Consider the following 27,615-nt stretch of genomic DNA (forward strand, 5'->3'; position numbering starts at 1 on the left):
CTCCCAAACCACCCTCTCCCCCAAACCCCCCACTCCAAACCACTCTCTCCCCCAAACCCCCCTCACTCCAAAACCCCCCTCACTCCAAACCACCCTCTCCCCCAAACCCCTCACTCCAAACCCCCTCACCCCCAACCCCCCTCACTCCCAACCCCCCTCACTCCCAACCCCCCCTCAACTCCCAACCCCCCTCACTACCAACCCCCCCTTACTCCCAACCCCCCCCTCACTCCCAACCCCCCTCACTCCCAACCCCCCCTCACTCCCACCCCCCTCACTCCCAACCGCCCCTCACTCCCCCCCCTCCCAAAGCCCCCTCATTCCCACCCCCCTCAGCCCAAACTCCCCTCACCCCCCTCACCCCAAACACCCTCACCCCAAACTCCCTCACCCCAAACTCCCTCACCCCCCTCACCCCAAACTCCCTCACCCCCCTCTCCCTCAACCCCCAACTCCCCCTCACCCCTCACCCCCAACTCCCTCACCCCCTCACCCCAAACTCCCTCACCCCCCTCACCCCAAACTCCCTCACCCCCTCCCCAAACTCCCTCACCCCACACCCCAAACTCCCTCACCCCACACCCCAAACTCCCTCACCCCCTCAACCCAAACTCCCTCACCCCCTCCCCAAACTCCCTCACCCCCCCCCCCCCCCTCCCCAAACTCCCTCACCCCCCTCCCCAAACTCCCTCACCCCACACCCCAAACTCCCTCACCCCCTCAACCCAAACTCCCTCACCCCCTCACCCCAAACTCCCTCACCCTCACCCCAAACTCACCTCATCCCCCTCACCCCAAACCTCCCTCACCCCCCTCACCCCAAACTCCCTCACCCCCACCCCAAATTCCCTCACCCCCCTCACCCCAAATTCCCTCACCCCCTCACCCCAAATTCCCTCACCCCCAAACCCCCTCACCCCAAACTCCCTCACCCCCCAAACTCCCTCACCCCCCTCGCCCCAAACTCCCTCACCCCCCTCGCCCCAAACTCCCTCAACCCCCTCGCCCCAAACTCCCTCAACCCCCTCACCCCAAACACTCACCTTCTCCCACCCCCACTCCTCCCCTGCCTCCTCTCCACCCTCCCAAACCTCACCACAGGCCATGTGGAGAGCCCCAGACTCTAGTATAACTAAAACCTACATTTATATAGCGCCTTTAATGTAGTAAAACGTCTCAAGGCTGTTCATAGCAGCGTTATGAAAAAAAATTGACACGAGCCGCATAAGGAGATGGGTGCTCGGGGTGAGGTGTGATGGCAGAGTTGTGGTGCACTGGGTGGGGTGGGGGGTGGCAGTGAGTCACGTGTCCGGGTGCGCAGAGTCTCGCGAGAAGCCGGCGGGCGGGGCGGGGGTTGTGAGCGCGCTCGCGAGATCTGACGGGTTGTGGCCGGAGAGAGGCTGGAGTGAGCGGGCTGGGAGAGTGAGGGCCCGGGGAGAGCGGGCTGGGAGAGAGCGGGCCTGCGGACCCACGGAGACCAGCCCGGGGAGAGCGGGCTGGCAGTGAGCGCTGCGCCTGGGCTCGGGGCTGAGCCGGGCCGCGGTCTGTTGCCATGGAAACCCACCTGCAGAAGCGGAAGGAGAACAAGAAGCCGCTGCGGGTGAAGGTGATCAGCCTGGGCAGCGCGGAGGTGGGCAAGGTAAGGGGCGGGGCCCGGGACAGGGGGGCGGGCAGGTGAGGGGGCGGGGCCCGGGACAGGGGCAGGTGAGGGGGCGGGGCCCGGACCGGGGGGCGGGGCCCGGGACAGGGGCAGGTGAGGGGGCGGGGCCCGGGGCAGGGGGGCGGGGCCCGGGACAGGGGCAGGTGAGGGGGCGGGGCCCAGGACAGGGGCAGGTGAGGGGGCGGGGCCCGGGACAGGGGGGCGGGGCCCGGGACAGGGGCAGGTGAGGGGCGGGGCCCGGACAGGGGGGCGGGGCCCGGGACAGGGGCAGGTGAGGGGGGCGGGGCCCGGGACAGGGGGGCGGGGCCCGGGACAGGGGCAGGTGAGGGGGCCCGGGACAGGGGCAGGTGAGGGGGCGGGGCCCGGGACAGGGGGGCGGGGGCGGGGGCCCGGGACAGGGGGGCGGGGCCCGGGACAGGGGCAGGTGAGGGGGCGGGGACAGGGCAGGTGAGGGGCGGGGACCGAGGCAGGTGAGGGGGCGGGGCCCGGGACAGGGGGGCGGGGCCCGGGACAGGGGGCAGGTGAGGGGGCGGGGCCCGGGACAGGGGCAGGTGAGGGGGTCCGGGACAGGGACAGGTGAGGGGGTGGGGCCCGGGACAGGTGAGGGGGTGGGGCCCGGGGGGGGAAAGGTGAGGGGCGGGGCCCGGGACAGGGACAGGTGAGGGGGCGGGGCCCGGGACATGTGAGGGTGTGGGGCCCGGGGAACAGGTGAGGGGCGGGGACAGGGACAGGTGAGCGGGGGGGACAGGTGAGAGGGGGGGACAGGTGAGGGGGCGGGACCCGGGGGGACAGTGAGGGGGCGGGGACCGGGGGGGACAGGTGAGGGGGCGGGACCCGGGGGGGGGGACAGGTGAGGGGGGCGGGGGCCCGGGGGGGAACAGGTGAGGGGGCGGGGCCCGGGGATCAGGTGAGGGGGCGGGCCTAGGGTGGACAGGTGAGGGGGCGGGGCCCAGGGTGGACAGGTGAGGGGGTGTGGCCCAGGGTGGACAGGTGAGGGGGTGTGGCCCAGGGTGGACAGGTGAGGGGGTGTGGCCCAGGGTGGACAGGTGAGGGGGTGTGGCCCAGGGTGGACAGGTGAGGGGGTGTGGCCTGGGACAGGTGAGGGGGCGGGGCCCGGGGGGACAGGTGAGGAGGCGGGGCCCGGGGAACAGGTGAGGAGGCGGGGCCCGGGGAACAGGTGAGGGGCGGGGCCTGGGACAGGGACAGGTGAGGGGGCGTGGCCTGGGACAGGTGAGGGGTCGGGGCCTGGGGGACAGGTGAGGGGGCGGGGCCCAAGGGGACTGGTGAGGGGGCGGGGACCCGGGGGACAGGTGAGGGGGCGGGCCTGGGACAGGGACAGGTGAGGGGGCGTGGCCTGGACAGGTGAGGGGTCGGGGCCTGGGGGACAGGTGAGGGGGCGGGGCCCAAGGGGACTGGTGAGGGGCGGGACCCGGGGGACAGGTGAGGGGGCGGGGCCTGGGACAGGGACAGGTGAGGGGCGTGGCCTGGGACAGGTGAGGGGTCGGGGCCTGGGGGACAGGTGAGGGGGCGGGGCCCAAGGGGACTGGTGAGGGGGCGGGACCCGGGGGACAGGTGAGGGGCGGGGCCCCGGGGAACAGGTGATGGGGGACAGGTGAGGGGGCGGGGCCCGGGGACAGGTGAGAAATTCGGGTCGGGACCTGCACTTACCTGGCGCGTCGGCCGTTGAGCTGTGGGCCCCCGTGGAATTCCGATCCCGGGCCTCCTCCAGCTGCTGGCGCGCAAGTACTTGCGTATCCCAGGGGCGCAGTTAGTTCAAAGCGTCCCCTGGCATCACGTGGGCCATGAAGAGCAGGGAATGCCCATTCATAAGGAGACCTGTCGAAGCTATAAATACTATAAGCCCCAAAAGATAACTAAATCTTCAAATAAATTAAAAAAAAATCATTTTTAAAATAAACTATAAATTACATGAAATAACTATCTTAAACAATAATTTAAATTTTTGAAAAAATTAATTACATTTTCTAACAGGGCTAAAATAAACTTACCTTTAAAGTATTTAAAAATAATAAACCTGTGGAAAAAATGTTTTAATTTTAATTAATTCACCACTTACCTTGTAAAAAGCAGGCCTTGTGACTGCTTTTTGAAAGTGTAACTTCTGGCGACTTACCCTCCTGGGAAAACCTGGAAAAAAAAACGTAAGTTTGATGCACACGCGCTGCCTCTCCTGTGCGCGTGTTCGACTTCTGAACCCCTTTCAGGGGGAATGGAAGTGCCGGTTTCCCGCGCATGCTTACGGGTGAGTACCCCATGCATACTCACCAGTGGAGACCCGAATTTCTGGGCCAACGTTTCAGGTCGATGACCTTTAGTCACAATGGAAAAAAAAACCGTATAAATGCAAGTTGTTGTGAAAGGCACAGGCTTGATTAGAAGGTGTGAGCACAAGCGCAAGGACTGCAGCGAAGGCAGTGTGGATGAGAGGAAAGTGTATCGGGGCAGTTGGACAGCAGTATAGTTTTGAATACTTTGAACAGTGACACATGACACCCTGTAAACTTGCCTTGTACTGTTTAAAATAGTACAGGACAACTGGAGCAGTGTCAGGTTTGGCTGAGTGGGTCCCACTCTCCCTGTGTCGAGAGGTTGCGAATTCAAGCCGCTCTGCAGGATTTCAGAGCATTATCCAGGCTGACACTGCAGTACAGTACTGAGGGAGTGCTGCAGCATCGGTGGGGCCGTCTTTCAGATGAGGCGTTAAACCGAGACCCCGTCTACCTGTTCAGGTGGACGTAAAAGATCCCATGGCACTATTTGAAGAAGAGCAGGGGAGTTTTCCCACTGTTGCTGGCCAATATTTACACCAGCGAAACAGATGAACTGTTCTGTCAGGTTCTCACATTTGCTGTTTAGAAACATAGAAGATAGGAGCAGGAGTAGGCCATTCGGCCCCTCGAGCCTGCTCCGCCATTTAATGAGATCATGGCTGATCTTCCAAACTCAGTACCCTGTCCCTGCCTTCTCCCATATCCCTTGATCCCTTTAGCCTTAAGAAATATATCTAACTCCTTCTTGAATATATTTAATAAATTGGTCTCAACTACCTTGTGTGGTAGAGAATTCCACAGGTTCACCACTCTCTGGGTGAAGAAATTCCTCCTCATCTCTGTCCTAAATGGCATACCCCTTATCTTTAGACTGTGACCCCTGGTTCTGGACTCCCCCGCCATCGGGAACATCCTTCCTGCATCTAGTCTGTCTAGTCCTGTTAGAATTTTATAAGTTTCAATGAGATCCCCTCTCATTCTTCTAAACTCCAGTGAATATAAGCCCAATCGACCCAATCTCTCCTCATACGTCATTCCTGCCATCCCAGGTATCAGCCTGGTGAATCTTCGCTGCACTCTCTCCATGGCAAGAACATCCTTCCTCAGATAAGGCAACCAAAACTGCACACAACTGATTGTAAAAGCTTTTATAGATATGTGAAGAGAAAAAGATTGGTGAAGTCAAGCGTAGGTCCCTTGCAGTCAGCATCAGGGGAATTTATAATAGGGAACAAAGAAATGGCAGACCAATTAAATACATATTTTGGTTCTGTCTTCACAAAGGAGGACACAAATAACCTCCAGAGATGTCAGGGAACATAGGGTCTGATGAAAGGGAGGAACTGAAAGAAATCAGTATTTGTAGGGAAATGGTGTTAGGGAAATTGATGGGATTGAAGGCCGATAAATCCCCAGGGCCTGATAATCTACATCCTAGGGTACTTAAGGAAGTGGCCCTAGAAATAGTAGATGCATTGCTGATCATCTTCCAACATTCGATGGAATCTGGAACAGTACCCATGGATTGGAGGGTAGCTAATGTTACCCCGCTATTTAAAAAAGGTGGTAGAGAGAAAACGGGGAATTACAGACCGGTAAGCCTGACATCGGTAGTGGGGAAAATGCTAGAGTCCATTATAAAAGATGTAATAGCAGAGTACTTGGAAAACAGTGACAGGATCGGACAAAGTCAACATGGATTTACAAAAGGTAAATCGTGCTTGACTAATCTACTGGAATTTTTTGAGGATGCAACTGGTAAAATAGATAAGGGAGAACCAGTGGATGTGGTGTATTTGGACTTTCAGAAGGCTTTCGATAAGGTCCCGCATAAGAGATTAGCGTGTAAAGTTAAGGCACATGGGATTGGGGGTAAGGTATTGACTTGGATAGAGAACTGGTTGGCAGATAGAAAGCAAAGAGTTGGAATAAACGGGTCTTTTTCCGAGTGGCAGGCAGTGACTAGTGGGGTACCGCACGGATCGGTCCTAGGACCCCAGCTATTCACAATATATATTAATGATCTAGACAAGGGAACTAGATGTAATATCTCCAAATTTGCAGACAACACAAAGCTGGGTGGGCGTGTGTGCTGTGAGGAGGATGCCGAGAAACTCCAGGATGATTTGGACAGGTTGGGTGATTGGGCAGAAGCATGGCAGATGCAATATAATGCGGATAAATGTGAGGTTATCCACTTTCGTGGCAAAAACAGGAAGGCAGATTATTATCTGAATGGCAATAGATTGGGAGAAGGGAAGTGCAACGAGACCTGGGTGTCCTTGTGCACCAGTCGCTGAAGGTAAGCATGCAGGTGCAGCAGGTGGTTAAGAAGGCAAATGGTATGTTGGCCTTCGTAGCGAGAGGGTTTGAGTACAGGAACAAGGATGTCTTGCTGCAGTTGTACAGGGCCTTGGTGAGACCACATCTTGAGTATTGTGTGCAGTTTTGGTCGCCTTATCTGAGGAAGGATGGTCTTGCCATGGAGGGAGTGCAGTGAAGATTCACCAGGCTGATACCTGGGATGGCTAGGAATGACGTATGAGGAGAGATTGTGTCGATTGGGCTTATACTCATAAGAAGTAGGAGCAGGAGTAGGCCATATGGCCCCTCGGGCCTGCTCCGCCATTCAATAGGATCATGGCTGATCCGAACCTAGACTCACGTCCACTTCCCTGCCCGCTCCCCGTAACCCCTAATTCCCTTATCAGCTAGGAAACTGTCTATCTCCGTTTAAATTTATTTAATGTTGCAGCTTCCACAGCTCTGAGGTAGAAAATTCCATAGATTCACCACCCTTGAGTGAAGAAGTTTCTCCTCATCTCAGTTTTGAAAGGGCAGCCCCTTATTCTAAGATTATGCCCCCTAGTTCTAGTCTCACCCATCAGTGGAAACATCCTCCCCGTATCCACCCGATCAAGCCCCCTCACAATCTTATATGTTTCGATAAGATCGCCTCTCATTCTTCTGAATTCCAATGAGTCGAGGCCCAACCTACTCAACCTTTCCTCATACGTCAACCCCCTCATCTCCAGAATCAACCGAATGAACCTCTGAACTGCCTCGAGAGCAAGTATATCTTTTCTTAAATATGGAAACCAAAACTGTACACAGTATTCCAGGTGTGGCCTCACCAGTACCCTGTATAACTGAAGCAAGACTTCCCTGCTTTTGTACTCCATCCCCTTGCAATAAAAGCCAAGATTCCATTGGCCTTCCTGATCACCTGCTGCACCTGCTTACTAACCTTCTGTGTTTCATGCACCAGGACCCCCAGATCCCTGTGTACTGTAGCACTTTGCAGTTTCTCTTCATTTAGATAATAACTTGCTCTTTGATTTTTTCTGCCAAAGTACATAACCTCACACTTTCCAACATTATATTCCATCTGCCAAATTTCTGCCCACTCACTTAGCTTGTCTATGTCCTTTTGCAGGTTTTTTATGTCCTCCTCACTCACTGCTTTCCCTCCCATCTTTGTATCGTCGGCAAACTTGGATACGTTGCACTCGGTCCCTTCCTCCAAATCGTTAATATAGATTGTAAAGAGTTGGGGTCCCAGCACTGACCCCTGCGGAACACCACTAGTTATTGATTGCCAGCCCGAGAACGAACCATTTATCCCAATTCTTTGTTTTCTGTTAGATAGCCAATCTTCCACCCATGCCAGTATATTACCCCCAATCCTGTGATTTTTTATCTTGTGCAGTAATCTTTTGTGTGGCACCTTCTCAAATACCTTTTTGGAAGTCCAAATACACCACATCCACTGGTTCCCCTTTATCCACCTGTTTGTTACGTCCTCAAAGAATTCGAGCAAATTTGTCAAACATGACTTCCCCTTCATAAAACCATGCTGACTCTGTCCGATTAAATTATGCTTATCCAAGTGTCCTGTCACTGCCTCCTTAATAATGGACTCCAACATTTTCCCATCCACAGATGTTAGGCTAACTGGTCAAAAGTTTCCAGCCTTTTGTCTACGTCCCTTTTTAAATAAGGGCGTTACATTTGCAGTTTTCCAATCTGCTGGGACCTTTCCTGAATCCAGGGAGCTTTGGAAAATTACCACCAATGCATCCGCAATCCCTACCACCACTTCTCTCAAGACCCTAGGATGTAAGCCATCAGGTCCAGGGGATTTATCCGCCTTAAGTCCCATTATCTTACCGAGTACCAGCTCCTTAGTGATTTTAATCGTGTTTAGCTCCTCCCCCCCCCTCCCCCCCCCCCATAGCCCCCTGTTTGTCCAGTGTTGGGATATTTTTAGTGTCCTCTGCTGTAAAGACTGATACAAAATATTTGTTCAGCGTTTCTGCCATCTCCATGTTCCCCACTACTAATTTCCTGGTCTCGTCCTCTAAGGGACCAACATTCACTTGCGACACCCTTTTTCTTTTTATATAGCTGTAGAAACTCTTGCTTCTTGTTTTTATATTTTTTGCTAGTTTACTTTCATAATCTATCTTCCCTTTCTTAATTAATCTTTTAGTTATTCTTTGCTGGCTTTTAAATGCTTCCCAATCTTCTATCCTCCCACTAGGTTTGGCTACTTTATATGCCCTTGTTTTCAGTCGGATACTATCCTTAATTACTTTACTTCGCCCCTTTTTCCTCAGTGGAATATATATTTTTCTTGAAAGTTGTGAAATATCTCCTTGAATGTACACCACTGCTCATGTACCGTCCTACACCTTAATCTATTTTCCCAGTCCACTTTAGTCAACTCTGCTCTCATACCTTCATAGTCTCTTTTATTTAAGCTTAGTACGCTGGTTTGAGATCCAACTCTCTCACCCTCCAACTGAATTTGGAATTCAACCATGTTATGGTCACTCATTCCAAGGGGATCCTTTACTAGGACATTTTTTATTAATCCTGTCTCATTACACAGGACCAGATCTAAGATTGCCTGGCCCCTGGTTGGTTCAGTAACATACTGCTCAAGGAACCCATCCCTAATGCACTCTATGAACTCTTCCTCAAGGCTGCCCTGCTCAGTTTGATTTGTCGCTGGAGTTTAGAAGAATGAGAGGGGATCTCATTGAAACTTATAAAATTCTGACAGGACTGGACAGACTAGATGCAGGAAGGATGTTCCCGATGGTCGGAGAGTCCAGAACCAGGGGTCACAGTCTAAGGATAAGGGGTAAGCCATTTAGGACTGAGATGAGGAGGAATTTCTTCACCCAGAGAGTGGTGAACCTGTGGAATTCTCTACCACAGAAGGCAGAAGAGGCCAATTCATTAAATATATTCAAGAAGGAGTTGGATATATTTCTTAAGGCTAAAGGGATCAAGGGGTATGGGGAGAAAGCAGGGACCGGGTACTGAATTTGGATGATCAGCCATGATCTCAATGAATGGCGGAGCAGGCTCGAGGGGCCGAACGGCCTACTCCTGCTCCTATCCTCTATGTTTCACAATACTCAAGGTGTGGTCTCACCAAGGCCCTTGAGCTGGGACGCTTTGTGCAAATTGTTTGCCTGTGTAACTACAGACTTCTAAATTAATTAATTGGCTGTGAAGTGCTTTGGGATGTCCTAAGGACACAAAAGGCGCTATATAAATGCAAGTTTTTCCCTTTCAATGTTGCAGTCCAGTGAATTACGTAAACATTGCTCAACGTGATTGCCGTACACCTGGAACTGTGAGACTATTGTGATTGCATCCTTACACCAATGCACACAGCTGTTACAAACCCTCTGACTCTCCCTGTCTCTGGTGACAGCCTTGAGCCATTCCCTAATATGACCGCTGTGTGTGTCTATGTTTCTGTACTGCAGTCAAACATACAAGCACTTCAGTCCTGCTGCTAGGCACGGTCTATGTTTAACCTGACTCCACACAGAAATACAGCCACACTTCCCCTCTCCGACAATTATGCAAAAAAACACCACTGACAGTTAGACAGCAAAATGAAGACGTTGATTGCTCGGCTGTATTGAGAGCAGGTCTGGTGTTGCGCACACTTGTGAGGTGGGCCGACATATAATCATGACTCCTGTGCCATCTCATAGAAACATAGAAACATAGAGATAGGAACAGGAGTAGGCCATTCGGCCCTTCGAGCCTGCTCCGCCATTCAATGAGATCATGGCTGATCTTCGTCTGAGATCTTAGCTGATCTTACCAGTTCAGTACCCCGTCCCCGCCTTTTCTCCGTAACCCTTAATCCCCTTAGCCTTCAGAAATATATCCAATTCTCTCTTGAAAATATTTATTGAATTAGCCTTCACAGCCCTCTGTGGCAGGGAATTCCACAGGCTCACCACTCTTTGAGTGAAGAAATTCTTCCTCATCTCTGTTTTAAATGATTTGCCCGCTATTTTTAGACTGTGGCCCCTGGTTCTGTGCTCCCCTGCCATTGGAAACATTCTCTCTGAATTCAACCTGTCCAGGCCTGCCATAATTTTATATGTTTCGATGAGATCCCCTCTCAATCTTCTAAACTCCAGTGAGTACAAGCCCAAACTATTCAATCTCTCCTCGTAGGTCATTCCCGCCATTCCAGGTATCAGCCTGGTGAATCGCCGCTGCACTCTTTCCATGGCAAGAACATCCTTCCGCAGATGGGGCGACCAAAACTGTACACAATACTCCAGATGCGGTCTCACCAGCACCTTGTACAGCTGTAGTAAGGTATCCCTATTCCTATACTCGAACCCCCTTGATATGAAGGCCAACATACCATTTGCCTTCTTAATCGCCTGTTGCACCTGCATGCTCTCCTTCAGTGACTGGTGCACAAGAACACCCAGGTCCCTCTGCACTTCCCCATCTCCCAATCTATTGCCATTTAGATAATAATCTACCCTCCTGTTTTTACCCCCAAAGTGGATAACCTCGCATTTATCCACATTATAGTGCATCTGCCACGTATCCGCCCATTCCCCCAACCTGTCCAAATCGCACTGTAGCCTCCTGACATCCTCATCAGAGCCCACCCCTCCTAGTTTAGTGTCATCAGCGAATTTGGAAATATTGCATCCAATTCCCTGATCCAGATCATTTATATATATTGTGAACAGCTGGGGTCCCAGGACAGATCCTTGCGGCACCCCGCTGGTCACTGCCTGCCACTCCGAAAACGAGCCGTTTATTCCAACTCTCTGTTTTCTATCCGCCAGCCAGTTCTCTATCCACGTTAATACTTTGCCCCCAATCCCATGAGCCTTAATTTTGCATGATAATCTTTTGTGTGGAACCTTATCGAAGGCTTTCTGGAAGTCAAGGTACACCACATCCACTGGCTCTCCCCCATCTATTTTACCAGTTACTTCCTCAAAAAATTCCAGCAGATTAGTCAAACACGATTTACCCTTTGTAAATCCATGTTGACTCTGTCCGATCCTTTCCCCATTTGTCAAGTGCTCCGCTATTTTATCCTTAATAATGGACTCTAGCATTTTGCCCACAACCGATGTAAGGCTTACTGGTCTATAATTCCCTGCTTTCTCTCTACCCCCCTTTTTAAATATTGGGGTAACATTAGCTACCCTCCAATCCACGGGTACTGTTCCCGAGTCAATGGAGTTCCGGAAGATGATCCTTAGAGCATCTGCTATCTCCAGGGCCACCTCCTTAAGTACCCTAGGATGTAGTTTATCAGGCCCCGGGGATTTGTCGGCCTTCAGTCCCCTCAACTTACCCAACACCATATCCCTAGAGATACTAATTTCTGTCAGCTCCTCCCTCTCATTAGTCCCTATGTTTGCCGATATTCCTGGGAGGTTATTTGTGTCCTCCTTTGTGAATACAGAACCAAAGTATGAGTTTAATTGGTCTGCCATTTCCTTATTCTCCATTATATATTCTCCCGAATCGGACTGCAAGGGACCGACTTGGGATTTTACCAGTCTTTTCCTCCTGATATACCGATAAAAGCTTTTGCAGTCTGTCTTTATGTTTGCTGCAAGTTTACTTTCGTATTCTATTTTCCCCTTCCTGATTAATCCCTTTGTCCTCTTTTGCTGTATCCTGTACTGCCCCCAATCTTCCGGTCTGGTGCTTTCTTGCCTTGAGTCAGAGATTGTGGTTTACACATGAGTGTATAAACATAGGCTGGTTCTACAATGCAGAACTCGTGTCGAAGTGCTGCTGTGGCTGAGGGCTTAAACCGAGGTCCTGTCAGGTGCAGCTTAAAAATCCCATGGCTTTTCTTGAAGTACAGAGAGTTCTCCCAGCCACTGACAACTGAGGCACTGCTCGCGCCGAGTTGCTGGCGAACAGTGGCTGCTGTGTTTGCCTGAGTCTCTGCACTTGAGTAATTCATTGTGTGCTGCGCCTTTGATAAATGAAAGTATTTCTTCGCTTTCTCTGCCAGGATTCAATTTTGGATTTGGGTGGTTTTAAGTAGTTGGAGTGAATGTTAATTTAAAATGTCCTTTAGGGATAGGAACCTGCCGTCCTTACCTGGTCTGGCCTCTAAGTGACTCCAGTCCCACACCCACGTGCTTAACTCTTAACTGTCCTCGGAAGTGGCCGAGGCAGCCACTCGGTTGTATGAAACCGCTACCAGCGGTTCAAGGAGTCCCACCACCACCGTCCCAGGGTAACTGGGGATGGGCAATAATTGCCAGCCTGGTCAGCAACGCCCACATCCCCAGAATGAATGAATAATTAAAAACTGGCGGCTGCCTCCTGCGCTGCTGGGAAGTCCGTGACATTCCCTTTGCTCGGTGGCAGAGTTTTAGTCGATATGCATCTCTCTTTCACTTGTCATACCCCTCCAATGAGAGAACACTCCCTTTATCCCGACACGTTCTCCCAACCCATGACAGAAAGAACTTGTATTTCTATACCACCTTTCACCACCTCAGGATGTCCAAAAGTGCTTTTCAGACAATGAAGTATTTTTGGATGTGTAGTCACTGTTGTAATGTAGGAAACACGGCAGCCAATTCGCGCACTCATGATCCCAGAAGCAGCAATGAAATGAAAGACCAGATAATCTGTTTTAGTGATGTTGATTGTGGGATAAATATTGGCCAGAAAACTGTGGAATACTCCACTTTTCTTCTTCGAATAGTGCCCTGGGATCTCTCACAACCACCTAACAGGGCTCCGGGGGCTCGGTTTAACATCTCATCTGAGAGATGTCACCTCCGACAGTGCAGCGCTCCCTCAGTACTGCCCCTCCGACAGTGCAGTGCTCCCTCAGTACGGCCCCTCTGACAGTGCAGCGCTCCCTCAGTACTGCCCCTCCGACATTGCAGCACTCCCTCAGTACTGCCCCTCCGACAGTGCAGAGCTCCCTCAGTACTGCCCCTCCGACAGTGCAGCACTCCCTCAGTACTGCCCCTCCGACAGTGCAGCACTCCTTCAGTACTGCCCCTCCGACAGTGCAGCACTCCCTCAGTACTGCCCCTCCGACAGTGCAGCACTCCCTCAGTACTGCCCCTCCGACAGTGCAGCACTCCCTCAGTACTGCCCCTCCGACAGTGCAGCGCTCCCTGAGTACTGCCCCTCCGCAGAGCAATGCTCCCTCAGTACTGCCCCTCCGACAGTGCAGCGCTCCCTCAATACTGCACCTCCGACAGTGCAGCGCTCCCTCAGTACTGCACCTCCGACAGTGCAGCGCTTCCTCGGTACTGCCCCTCCGACTGCAGCGCTCCCTCGGTACTGCCCCTCCGACAGTGCGGCGCTCCCTCAGTACTGCCCCTCCGACAGTGCGGCGCTCCCTCAGTACTGCCCCTCCGACAGTGCAGTGCTCCCTCAGTACTGCCCCTCCGACAATGCAGCATTCCCTCAGTTCTGCCCCTTTGACAGTGCAGCACTCCCTCAGTGCTCCCCCTCCAACAGTGCAGCACACCCTCAGTACTGCCCCTCCAACAGTGCAGCACACCCTCAGTACTGCCCCTTCGACAGTGCAACCCTCCCTCAGTACTGCCCCTCTGACAGTGCAGCACTCCCTCAGTACTGTCCCTTCGACAGTGCAGTGCTCCCTCAGTACTGCCCCTCCGACAATGCAGCACTCCCTTAGTTCTGCCCCTTTGACAGTGCAGCACTCCCTCAGTGCACCCCCTCCAACAGTGCAGCACACCCTCAGTACTGCCCCTCCAACAGTGCAGCACACCCTCAGTACTGCCCCTTCGACAGTGCAACGCTCCCTCAGTACTGCCCCTCTGACAGTGCAGCGCTCCCTCAGTACTGCCCCTCCGACAGTGCAGTGCTCCCTCAGTACTGCCCCTCCGACAGTGCAGCGCTCCCTCACTACAGGTACTGCCCCTCCGACAGTGCAGCGCTCCCTCAGTACAGGTACTGCCCAATCCGACAGTGCAGCGCTCCCTCAGTACAGGTACTGCCCCTCCGACAGTGCAGTGCTCCCTCAGTACTGCCCCTCCGACAGTGCAGCGCTCCCTCAGTACATGTACTGCCCCTCCGACAGTGCATCGCTCCCTCAGTACAGGTACTGCCCCTCCAACAGTGCAGCGCTCCCTCAGTACTGCCCCTCTGACAGTGCGGCGCTCCCTCAGTACTGACCCTCGGACAGTGCAGCGCTCCCTCCGTACTGCCCCTCCGACAGTGCAGCGCTCCCTCAGTACTGCCCCTCCGACAATGCAGCGCTCCCTCACTACTGCCCCTCTGACAGTGCAGCGCTCCCTCAGTACTGCCCCTCCGACAGTGCAGCGCTCCCTCACTACAGGTACTGCCCCTCCGACAGTGCAGCGCTCCCTCAGTACAGGTACTGCCCCTCCGACAGTGCGGCGCTCCCTCGGTACTGCCCCTCCGACAGTGCGGCGCTCCCTCGGTACTGCCCCTCCGACAGTGCGGCGCTCCCTCGGTACTGCCCCTCCGACAGTGCGGCGCTCCCTCGGTACTGCCCCTCCGACAGTGCGGCGCTCCCTCGGTACTGCCCCTCCGACAGTGCGGCGCTCCCTCGGTACTGCCCCTCCGACAGTGCGGCGCTCCCTCGGTACTGCCCCTCCGACAGTGCGGCGCTCCCTCGGTACTGCCCCTCCGACAGTGCGGCGCTCCCTCGGTACTGCCCCTCCGACAGTGCGGCGCTCCCTCGGTACTGCCCCTCCGACAGTGCGGCGCTCCCTCGGTACTGCCCCTCCGACAGTGCGGCGCTCCCTCGGTACTGCCCCTCCGACAGTGCGGCGCTCCCTCGGTACTGCCCCTCCGACAGTGCGGCGCTCCCTCGGTACTGCCCCTCCGACAGTGCGGCGCTCCCTCGGTACTGCCCCTCCGACAGTGCGGCGCTCCCTCGGTACTGCCCCTCCGACAGTGCGGCGCTCCCTCGGTACTGCCCCTCCGACAGTGCGGCGCTCCCTCGGTACTGCCCCTCCGACAGTGCGGCGCTCCCTCGGTACTGCCCCTCCGACAGTGCGGCGCTCCCTCGGTACTGCCCCTCCGACAGTGCGGCGCTCCCTCGGTACTGCCCCTCCGACAGTGCGGCGCTCCCTCGGTACTGCCCCTCCGACAGTGCGGCGCTCCCTCGGTACTGCCCCTCCGACAGTGCGGCGCTCCCTCGGTACTGCCCCTCCGACAGTGCGGCGCTCCCTCGGTACTGCCCCTCCGACAGTGCGGCGCTCCCTCGGTACTGCCCCTCCGACAGTGCGGCGCTCCCTCGGTACTGCCCCTCCGACAGTGCAGCGCTCCCTAATTTTGTGCTCAAGTCACTGGAGAAGGGCTTGAACCCACGACCTTCTGACTTAGGCGAGAATGCCACTTCTGAGCCGTGGCTGGCACCTCACCAACCCATGTCACAACGTTTCCTCCAATTCCATGCGCTCTCATTTTTGCTCATAATCTCTTGTGCGGAACCTTATTAAAGCACTTCTGGCAGTCCATGTAGACATCATCGATAGACACCCCTATCCACCATGCTGGTGACATCCTCAAAAAATTCAATTAGCTTAGTCAGTGACTACCCTCACAAAGCCATACTGACTCTTTGATCAGTGTGAGGTGGTGCTCCGCACTCACCCATTGGGCCGAGATGGCCTTTTTTCTGTGCTGAAAATTCGATGTATTTCTATGATACCTGATAAAAAAAATGCTCAGTCACTCTGTCTCTGAGATTCCAGTCACTTCCCCACAACTGATGTTAAACTGACAGGTCTGCAGTTATCTGGTTTCTCTCTCCTTCACTTCGTAGAGTGACATTTACAATTTTGCCATCCGATGCCACAATTCCTGAATCTTTGGAAAATTCGGACTAATGCATCTGCCATTTCCTCACCTGTTTCTTTTAATACTCTGGGTGGAAACCATCAGCTCCTGGAGGTTTGTCTATCTTAAGTCCCATTATTTTCTCCATTACCATTTTTTAAACTTCAATTAAATCTACTAAGTTTCTTCCATTGACTTATTTTTGGGTTCCCTTGTACTGCTCTGTGTCAGAGATCTAATCTGTTAATGTTGGGCTTATAGCCATTTATATTGTGTCTAGCTTGCCTGTCTGTGCTTGATACTGATATTGAGTGACAGATATGAAAAATTGCTGATCCCCAGCACAAAATTTCACCAAAAATAAATAAACCCTGAACTGGTCCCCTCGGCTGCTCTAACTTGCTCACAGCCGAGCTCCTTGTGAATTATGGAGCTGAATTCGCTTGTAGCGGGATCACCGTTTTCATTCCTGTGCCATCTGAGTCAAGTGAATATTGGGGGCTTTCCACACCCAGCGGCCCCCCCCCCCACTCTGCGCTGCTGAATGCACTGACCTGTATGCCAGGGTTGGGCTCCACAGACACTCAGTGCATTGCCCAAGTGCTGTTTTTCTGTATGAGCCGAGATGATGAGTTTTGGCAGGTATTTACCATGAGGGGCATCACCACACAGCTAGACGCTGTCCTCATCTGCTGGGGACACTGAGGCCAATTGTAGTGTCTGCATGGCCGCACAGGCTGAGATTAGCACAGACCAAGGATGGAACCTGTCACTCTCCCTGAGTCTGGAGTCTTCGAACCTAACCTTAGATAGGAGCCAAAAGTGATGTTAGTGCAGTGGAGAGAAAGTGCCCCCTGGTAACTGTCTGAGGCTGAACCAGACTCTTCGCAACCTCGGTGTTGTATCTGACACCGAGATAAGCTTCCGACCACATATCCGCGCCATCATGAAGACCGCCTATTTTCACCTCTGTAACATCGCCTGACTCTGCCCCTGCCTCAGCTCATCTGCTGCTGAAACCCTCATCTATGCCTTTAGACTTGACTATTCCAACGCACTCCTGACTTGCCTGCCTAGTTCTACCCTCCGTAAACTGAAGGTCATCCAAAACTGGGCTGCCCGTGTCCTAACTCTCACCAAGTCCCACTCGCCCGTCTCCCCTGTGCTCGCTGACCTACACTGGCTGCCGGTTAAGTAGCACCTCAATTTTAAAATTCTCATCCTCATGTTTAAATCCCTCCATGGCCTCGCCCCTCCCTATCTCTAATCTCCTCCAGCCCTACATCCCCCCCGCCCCCCCCCGCCTCGAGATCTCTGCGCTCCCCAATTCTGGCCTCTTCAACATCCCCGATTTTAATTGCTCCACCATTGGCGGCCGTGCCTTCAGCTGCTGAGGCCCTGAGCTCTGAAATTCGCTCCCTAAACCTCTTCACCTCTCTTTCCTCTTTTAAGATGCTCTAATATCTTCTTATGTGGCTCGGTGTCAAATTCTGTTTGATAATCACTCCTGTGCAGCGCTTTGGGATGTTACACTACGTTAAAGGCGCTATATAAATACAGGTGGTTGTTGTGTAGAGACTGGACTCGTACAACAGATGGCCGGGTACCGTGTCGGGAACATGGAAGGGTTGGTATTGTGGAAGGACGAGACCCGATGGGCTGAAGGGCTGCATTCATTCACTGTGATCTTGTGATATGCTGGATGGAGACAGCATGCTGATGTTTTTGGAAGTTGTTTATATATTGTACACACTGGGAGTAGTTTATTGCTTCCGTGCTACAGGTGGGAGACAGGCCCACCATATGTTCAACTATGGGGCCAGCATTGAAGGTCTACTCTTCATATCCGTTCTCTTTCATACGCTTAATAGTGCTTTCTGCCGAAAAATTATCCATCTCACTCAACAACAACAACAACGTGTATTTATATAGCACCTTTAACGTAGTAAAACGTCCCAAGGCGCTGCACAGGAGCATTTTAAGACAAAAAGTTTGACGCCGATCCACATCAGGATAAATTAGGGCGGGTGACCAAAAGAGGTAGGTTTTAAGGAGCGTCTTAAAGGAGGAGAGAGAGGTAGAGAAGCGGAGAGGTTTAGGCAGGGAATTCCAGAGCTTAGGGCCCAGGCAACAGGAGGCACGGCCGCCAATGGTGGAGCGATTATAATCCGGGCTCCTCAAGAGGGCAGAATTAGAGGTGCGCAGATATCTCGGGGGGGGGGGGGGGGGTGTTGTGGGGCTGAAGGAGATTACAGAGATAGGGAGGGGCGAGGAGAGCCATGGAGGGATTTGAAAACAAGGATGAGAATTTTGAAATCGAGGCGTTGCTTAACCGGGAGCCAGTGTAGGTCAGCGGGCACAAGGGGTGATGGGCGAATGGGACTTGGTGCGAGTTAGGACACGGGCAGCCGAGTTTTGGATGACCAGAAGTTTACTTAGCATAGAACGTGGGAGGCCAGCCAGGAGTGCGCTGGAATAGTCGAGTCTAGAGGTAACAAAGGCCCGGATGAGGGTTTCCGCAGCGGATGAGCTGAGGCGGGCGGAGACGGGTGATGTTACGGAGGTGGAAGTAGGCGGTGTTTGTTATGCCGCGGATATGTGGTCGGAAGCTCATTTCAGGGTCAAATATAATACCAAGGTTGCGAACAGTGTGGTTCAGCCTCAGACAGATGTTAGGGAGAGGGATGGAGTCAGTGGCGAGGGAACGGAGTTTGTGGCGGGGACCGAAAACAATGGCTTCGGTCTTCCCAATATTTAATTGGAGAAAGTTTCTGCTCATCCAGAACTGGATGTTGGACAAGCAGTCTGACAATTTAGAGACCGTGGCGGGGTCGAGAAAAGAGGTCGTGAGGTAGAGCTGGGTATCGTCAGCGTACGTGTGGAAACTGACGCTGTGTTTTCGGATGATGTCGCCAAGGGGCAGCATGTAGATGAGAAATAGGAGGGGGCCAAGGATAGATCCTTGGGGGACACCAGAGGTAACGATGCGGGAGTGGGAAGAGAAGCCATTGCAGGTGATTCTCTGGCTATGAATAGATAGATATGAATGGAACCTTTAGAAATGTAACGGACCTTGTTTCGCAGATGCATTAGTGAAAGTTGGGGTGCAGGTCCTGGGGGTGTGAAATACAGAGAAGTTACAACATAGAAACAGGCCATTCGGCCCAACCAGTAGAACTACTGGACCATAGGAGACATAGGCCTAGAAATTCAGTGGGCTGCGCCACCCGTTAGCGCCCGAAGAGGGCACTTAGTGGGTTTTACGCCACTGGCCACGCCTCCCACTAAATGTAGCGGGACGCTAGCCGTTAGCGCTGCGCCGCTACCAATGATGTCATCAGTGTGCACAGTGCCTCGCTACCGCCCCAATCGCGAAATTTGGTAGCGCCCCCTGCTTTAACACCGGTCGCAATTTGCGACCGGTTCAGGGGGGCCTACCTGCGGCGGAAGAGGCGCTGAGGTGCGGGGCGGCCATTTTTTTTGCTGGCCGCCTGCCAGCACCTCTCTGCGCCGCCGTCCCCGGCCTCCTGAGCCCCCCCCTCCGTGTTGTGCCGGCTGTGTCCCAAGAGCCCGGCACTTCTCCTCGGTGCCGGGCTCTTTTGCCGACACTCGCGATCATCGATCGCGCTGCAGCAGGCTCCTCCCCTTTAAGAAGGGGAGGAAGGCCTGCAGTACTGCAGCGCACGCTGCGGCACGTTGCGCTGCGATTTTCAGTTGCAGCGCCCCAAGAGGGATGCGGGGCGCCTCGAGTAGCGCCGCGCTTCCGTCTGGGGCGCTGAAACTGAATTTGCGGCAGGCGGCCGCAACTCCTTCCGGGGCGGTACTTCCGGGGCCCTGGCAAGACTGAACGGGGCGCCAGTGAATTTCTAGGCCATAGAGTCATAGAGCGAGTCACAACGGCACAGAAGGAGGCCATTTGGCCTTTTGAGTCCGTGCCGGCTCTCTGTAGGGCAATCCAGTCAGTCCCATTCCCCCGCTCTATCCCTGTAGCCCTGCAAGTTTATTTCCCTCAAGTGCCTATCCAGTCTCCCCTTGAAAACATCGAGTGTCTCCACTTCCACCACTTCCGTCGGCTGAGAATTCCAGGTCCTCACCACTCGCTGCTTAAATAGTTTTTCCTCACATCCCCCCTGTATCTCTTGCTCAGAACCTTAAATCTGTGTCCCCTAGTCCTTGTACCATCAACTAGTGGGAACAGCCTTTCCCCGTCTAGCCTATCGAAACCCATCATAATCTTGTACACCTCTATCAAATCACCCCTCAACCTCCTTTGCTTTAATGAAAACAAATCCAGCTTCTCCAACCTGTCCTTGTAGCTAAGATCCCCCATCCCCGGAACCATTCTGGTAAATCTCCTCTGCACCCTCTCAAGGGCCTTCACATCCTTCCTAAAGTGTGGTGTCGAGAACTGGACGCAATACTCCAGTTGTGGCCTAACCAGCGCTTTATAAAGGTTCAGCATAACTTCTCTACTTTTGCACTCAATACCACTATTTATGAAGCCCAAGATCCCATATGCTTTGTTAACCACTCTCTCAATATGTCCTGCCACCTTCAGGGACCTATGCACATTAACTCCCAGGTCCCTCTGTCCCTGTACACTCTTTAAAACTGTGCCATTAAGTGTATATTGCCAATCCCTGTTACTTCTGCCAAAATGCATCACCTCACACTTCTCTGTATTAAATTCCATCTGCCACTTGTCTGCTCATTCTGCTAGCCTTTCTATTTCCTGTTGCAGACGATTGGTATCATCCTCACTGTTTGCCACACCCCCAAGTTTGGTGTCAACGGCAAATTTAGAAATTCTACTCTGTATTCCAATATCCAGCTCATTTATATATATCAAAGAAGCAGTGGCCCCAGCACTGACCCTTGGGGAACACCACTGTCTACCATCCTCCAGTCTGAAAAACAGCCATTCACCACAACTCGCTGTTTTCTGTCCTTAAACCAATTCCTTATCCAAGCTGCCACTGACCCATCATTACCAATCCTGATCCCATCCCTTCCTGACACCCAGACATGCACAGGAGTCACTGGACAATGAACACAGACTGGGAATGGAGCCTGGGCTCTCCCTGTTCACCGGGTGGGATCAGCACAGACTGGGAATGGAGCCTGGGCTCTCCCTGTTCACCGGGCGGGATCAGCATAGACTGGGAATGGAGCCTGGGCTCTCCCTGTTCACCGGGCGGGATCAGCATAGACTGGGAATGGAGCCTGGGCTCTCCCTGCTCTGTGTGGGGCTCAGTACCACACCGGGTGGGATCAGCACCGACTGGGAATGGAGCCTGGGCTCTCCCTGCTCTGTGTGGGGCTCAGTACCACACCGGGTGGGATCAGCATAGACTGGGAATGGAGCCTGGGCTCTCCCTGTTCACCGGGCGGGATCAGCATAGACTGGGAATGGAGCCTGGGCTCTCCCTGTTCACCGGGCGGGATCAGCACAGACTGGGAATGGAGCCTGGGCTCTCCCTGTTCACCGGGTGGGATCAGCATAGACTGGGAATGGAGCCTGGGCTCTCCCTGTTCACCGGGTGGGATCAGCACAGACTGGGAATGGAGCCTGGGCTCTCCCTGTTCTGTGGGGCTCTGGTAAGTGGTGCTTTTTTGGTGCAGGTGAAACTGCTGACGGTGTTTGTGTTTTTTTCCAGAGCTGTATCATTAAACGATACTGTGAGAAGAGGTTTGTCCCAAAATACTTGGCGACTATCGGAATCGACTATGGAGTTACAAAGTGAGTATTGTGTGGGATGCTAATTTTCTCCCCATCTTTAGTGATCTGGGTTTGCTTATAGTAAATTGGTTGAGTGTTGAGGGCCATGACGTTAATGAAAAGAGAATCCATACACTTTAATCATTTGAAATAGGCACGTACTTGATGAAAGTGTGAGAATGCAAGGTTTATTATTGATTTGAAACGGGTTTAGAGGTGCTGTGCAGCAAGCCAAGGAGATCAGGAACCCCGTTCCATTCCAACATGGTTCGGTTGCTCTTGGCCTGGGGGGTGTTGGGGTGCTTTAATTGGCCTCAGTGCCCTGGGTTAGAGAGGGGAGCAATCAGTCAGTGTCCTGTTATAATCTAACAGGATAATAATGAGCATAATTAGGAGTAACAACAGCTGCATTTATATAGTGCCTTTAACATAATGTTCCAGCATGCTTCACAAAGAGGCATTGGGAAAAGAAGGGAGAGATCGGGGTGCTGAAAACCAAGTCAAAGAACATGAGGAGTAAGGCATTCAGCCCCTCGAGCCTGTTCTACCATTCAATTAGATCTGTACCTCGACTCCATTGACCCACTTCAGCTCCGTATCACTTGATACCCTTACCCACCAAAAATCTATCACTCTCAGTCTTGAAAGCTCCAATTAACCCCCAGCATCTACAGCCTCATGCGGCGAGAGTTCCAGGTTTCCACCACCCTTTGTGTGAAGTGCTTCCTGGCATCACCCCTGAACGGCCTGGCTCTAATTCTAAGATCCCCCCTCTTGTTCTGGATTCCCCCAACAGAGGAAATACTTCCTCATTTTAAACCATTAGATCACCCCTCAACCTTCTATACTCAAGGCAATACAGCCTAGTTTATGCAACCTGTCCTCATAATTTAACCCTTTTAGCTCATCTGGTGAATCTGCGCTGCACCCCCTCCAAGGCCAATATATCCTTCCTGAGGAGCGGTCCCCGGGACTGAAGAGATGCGTTTGGGGCCGAAGGGGGGAAAGGTGGAGGGGTTTAGGAAAGGAGTTCCAAGGACCGAGGCAGCTGAAAGATCTGTCACCAAGGGGAAGATGAGATGTGCAAAAAGGCCAGAATCAGAGGGAGGGGCAACGCCATGGAGGAAGTTAAAGACAAGCAGGAAGATGTAAGTTTAATGTGTCGGAGGAAGGTGAGCCAGTACAGGTCTGCAAGCACAGGGTGATGGGTGCGTGGCACTTGGTGTGGGATGGAATACATGCAGCAGTGTTTTGGATGAGCTGAAGTTTACAGAAGGTTGTGGGTGGGAGGCCGGCTGAGAGAGTATATTGGAATAATCGAGCCTGGAGCTAATGGACATGAGTGGGTAAGGAACTGAGGTAGAAGCGGTGTACAGTGTCCTGGAGCTGGTCTTTGTGATGGGTGGAGATTGGATCGGAAGCTCAGCTCGGGGTCGTATCGAATGTCGAGCTTGTGAAAAGTCTGGTTCAGCCTGGGAGAGTGCAGTGGAGGGACGGGATGGGATCACTGATAGGAATGGAGTTTGTGGGGAGTGGCGCAGGCGGTGGGGAGTGGCGGTGGCGCAGGCGGTGGGGAGTGGCGCAGGCGGTGGCGCAGGCGGTGGGGAGTGGCGCAGGTGGTGGCGGTGGGGAGTGGCGCAGGCGGTGGCGCAGGCGGTGGGGAGTGGCGCAGGCGGTGGCGCAGGCGGTGGGGAGTGGCGCAGGCGGTGGGGAGTGGCGCAGGCGGGGGGGAGTGGCGCAGGTGGTGGCGGTGGGGAGTGGCGCAGGCGGTGGCGCAGGCGGTGGGGAGTGGCGCAGGCGGTGGGGAGTGGCGCAGGCGGTGGCGAATGCCACAGGCGGTGGATTCCTGCTCGTTCTACAAGCATGGTGCTGCCTGCCAAAGACAGTTCATAGAATCATAGAAAGGAAGGAAGCCATTTCGGCCCATCGTGTCCGCGCCGGCCAACAAAGAGCTATCCAGCCTAATCCCACCTCCCAGCTCTTGGTCCGTAGCCCTGCAGGTTACAGCATCCCAAGTGCACATCCAAGTACTTTTTAAATGTGGTTAGGGTTCCTGCCTCTACCACCCTTTCAGGCAGTGAGTTCCAGACCCCCACAACCCTCTGGGTGAAGACATTTCCCCTCAAATCTCCTCTAAACCTTCCACCAATTACTTTAAATCTGTGCCCCCTGGTTTTTGACCCCTCTGCTAAGGGAAATAGGTCCTTTCTATCCACTTTATCCAGGCCCCTCATAATTTTATACACCTCAATAAGGTCTCCCCTCAGCCTCCTCTGTTCCAAGGAAAACAGACCCAGCCTATCCAGTCTTTCCTCATAGCTAAGATTCTCTACTCCCAGCAACATCCTTGTAAATCCCCTCTGTACCCTCTCTAGTGCAATCACATCAATCCTGTAATGTGGTGACCAGAACTGCACGCAGTACTCTAGCTGAGGCCTAACTAGTGTTTTATACAGTTGAAGCATAACCCCCCTGCTCTTGTATTCTATGCCACGGCTAATAAAGGCAACCATTCCGTATGCCGCCTTAACTACCTTATCTACCTGGCCTGCTACCTTCAGGGATCTGTGGACATGCACTCCAAGGTCCCTTTGTTCCTCTACACTACTCAGTGTCCTACCATTTAATGTGTATTCCCTTTCCTTGTTAGCCCTCCCCAAATGCATTACCTCACACTTCTCTGGATTGAATTCCATTTGCCACTGTTCTGCCCACCTGACCAATGTATTGATATCTTCCTGCAGTCTACAGCTTCCTTCTTCAGTATCAATCACACAGCCGATTTTAGTATCATCTGCAAACTTCTTAATCATACCCCCTATATTCAAGTCAAGATCGTTGATATATACCACAAAAACCAAGGGACCTAGTACAGGAAACTTTGTGCTATCCGGAGGTGAGCTATCCGGCAATCTGGAGCCACCGGCAAAAATCAGCAGCCGTTTTTTATTCTTTTTGTTTGTTTGTTTTTTGCTTTGTTTGAACAGTCAAGCTGTGCAAGGTCTGTAGCTATAGCAACAGCTTCAGCTACAGAGCTTTAGGGCCACACCCAAGTGTTTAGAAGCTGCTGCTAAGCAACAGTGTTTGTTGTCAAATACGGAGATAAGAATCTCCGTATCTCTCAACATTAACTCTGGAGAGTACGGCAGTTTTCAGGCAACGGCAGCAGCTCGGTCCCGTGGGTGCCGGATAGCACAAAGTTTCCTGTACTGAGCCCTGCGGAACCCCACTGGAGACAGCCTTCCAGTCACAAACACCCATCAACCATTATCCTCTGCTTCCTGTCTCCGAGCCAGTTTTGAATCCAACTTGACACTTTGCCCTGGATCTCATGGGCTTTTAACTTCGTGACCAGTCTGCCATGTGGAACCTTATCAAAAGCCTTGCTAAAGTCCATATATAAGAAATCACACAACACCAGGTTATAGTCCAACAGCTTTATTTGAAATCACAAGCTTTCGGAGCGCTGCTCCTTCGTCAGGTGAAGTGGAGAGATGCATAAAGACACAGCTTATATAGTCAGAGAATAATGCCAGATGATTACAGGTAATCTTTCTAACTGCCATTTATCACACCTCGGCAGAGAGATAATCACAGCAATCAAAGGTGTGAATGGTGTCCAAACAGGTCAGTCAGGAAAACATTACATCAAAGAGCAATGAGGTGGGGTCACAAGGGGTCAAATGTTGCAGATGCTGGGGTCTGTATGAAAAACAAAAAAACAGACAAAAAACATTTTTTTTGCTGGAAATCACAGCAGGTCCGGCCGCATCTGTGTGGAGAGAACAAGCCAACGACGACTCGAGTCTGGATGACCCTACATCAGGTGCGGTTACATGTAGCGTGACATGAACCCAAGATCCCGGTTCAGGCCGTCCTCATGGGTGCGGAACTTGGCTATCAGTTTCTGCTCGATGATTTTGCGTTGTCGTGTGTCTCGAAGGCCGCCTTGGAGAATGCTTACCCGAAGATCGGAGGCTGAATGTCCTTGACTGCTGAAGTGTTCCCCGACTGGGAGGGAACACTCCTGCCTGGCGATTGTTGCGCGGTGTCCGTTCATCCGTTGTCGCAGTGTCTGCATGGTCTCACCGATGTACCATGCTCCGGGGCATCCTTTCCTGCAACGTATGAGGTAGACAACGTTGGCCGAGTCACATGAGTATGTACCATGTACCTGGTGGGTGGTGTCCTCACGTGTGATGATGGTATCTGTGTTGATGATCTGGCATGTCTTGCAGAGGTTGCTGTGGCAGGGTTGTGTGGTGTCGTGGTCGCTGTTCTCCTGAAAGCTGGGTAATTTGCTGCGAACGATGGTCTGTTTGAGGTTAGGCGGCTGTTTGAAGGCGAGTAGTGGAGGCGTGGGGATGGCCTTAGCGAGGTGTTCGTCGTCATCGATGACATGTTGAAGGCTGCGAAGAACATGGTGTAGTTTCTCCGCTCCGGGGAAGTACTGGACGACGAAGGGTACTCTGTTGGTTGTGTCCCGTGTTTGTCTTCTGAGGAGGTCTATGCGATCGCCAGGCAGGAGTGTTCCCTCCCAGTCGGGGAACACTTCAGCAGTCAAGGACATTCAGCCTCCGATCTTCGGGTAAGCATTCTCCAAGGCAGCCTTTGAGACACACGACAACGCAAAATCATCGAGCAGAAACTGATAGCCAAGTTCCGCACCCATGAGGACGGCCTGAAGCGGGATCTTGGGTTCATGTCACACTACATGTAACCGCACCTGACGTAGGGTCATCCAGACTTGAGTCGTCATTGGCTTGTTCTCTCCACACAGATGCGGCCGGACCTGCTGTGATTTCCAGCAAAAAAAATGTTTTTTGTCTTTTTTTGTTTTTCATACAGACCCCAGCATCTGCAACATTTGACCCCTTGTGACCCCACTTGCTCTTTGATGTAATGTTTTCCTGACTGACCTGTATGGACACCATTTACACCTTTGATTGCTGTGATTATCTCTCTGCCGAGGTGTGATAAATGGCAGTTAGAAAGATTACCTGTAAACATCTGACATTATTCTCTGACTATATAAGCTGTGTCTTTATGCATCTCTCCACTTCACCTGACGAAGGAGCAGCGCTCCGAAAGCTTGTGATTTCAAATAAAGCTGTTGGATTATAACCTGGTGTTGTGTGATTTCTTACATTTGTCCACCCCAGTCCAACACCGGCATCTCCACACCAAAGTCCATATACACTACATCAAACGCACTACCCTCATCTACCCTCCTTGTTACCTCCTCAAAAAATTCAATCAAGTTTGTCAGACACGACCTTCCCTTAACAAATCCATGCTGACTATCCTTGATTAATCCGTGTCTTTCTAAATGAAGATTTATCCTGTCCTTCCGAATTCTTTCCAATAATTTTCCCACCACCGAGGTTAGGCTGACTGGCCTGTAATTACCCGGTCTATCCTTTTCTCCCTTTTTAAACAACGTTACCACATTAGCAGTCCTCCAGTCCTCCGGCACCACACCTGAAGCCAGAGAGGATTGGAAAATGATGGTCAGGGCCTCTGCTATTTCCTCTTTTGCTTCGCTTAACAGCCTGGGATACATTTCATCCGGGCCTGGGGATTTATCCACTTTTAAAGCTGCTAAACCCCTTAATACTTCCTCTCTCACTATGTTTATTTCATCTAATATTTCACACTCCACCCCCCTGATAGCAATGTCTGCTTCGCCCCTCTCCTTTGTGAAAACAGACGCAAAGTATTCATTAAGAACCCTACCGACGTCTCCCGCCTCCACACACAGATTACCCTCAGGATCTCTAATAGGCCCTACCCTTTCTTTAGTTATCCTCTTACTCTTAATATAG

At 52.7% G+C, this 27,615-nt stretch overlaps 1 protein-coding gene across 3 annotated transcripts in view; it reads left to right on the plus strand.

Moving 5' to 3' along the window:
• Window positions 1–1,376: 1,376 nt before the first annotated feature.
• The window catches only part of dnajc27 (DnaJ (Hsp40) homolog, subfamily C, member 27), a 62,887-nt gene continuing 36,648 nt past the window's right edge, over window positions 1,377–27,615 (plus strand). The window contains exons 1-2 of one of the 3 annotated variants that reach the window (XM_085978798.1): window positions 1,377–1,630; window positions 21,729–21,811. In XM_085978798.1, the coding sequence (XP_085834924.1) occupies window positions 1,553–1,630; window positions 21,729–21,811 (161 nt within the window). In that variant the 5' untranslated portion in view covers window positions 1,377–1,552. Of the gene's footprint in view, window positions 1,640–21,728; window positions 21,812–27,615 lie in introns of all 3 variants that reach the window. The other 2 variants (XM_085978790.1, XM_085978804.1) reach the window with 2 other exon arrangements.

Source organism: Somniosus microcephalus, chromosome 3 (assembly GCF_052327205.1).
Source record: "Somniosus microcephalus isolate GS21.2 chromosome 3, FLI_Smic_1.0, whole genome shotgun sequence".
NCBI classification, from domain to species: Eukaryota; Metazoa; Chordata; class Chondrichthyes; order Squaliformes; family Somniosidae; genus Somniosus; species Somniosus microcephalus.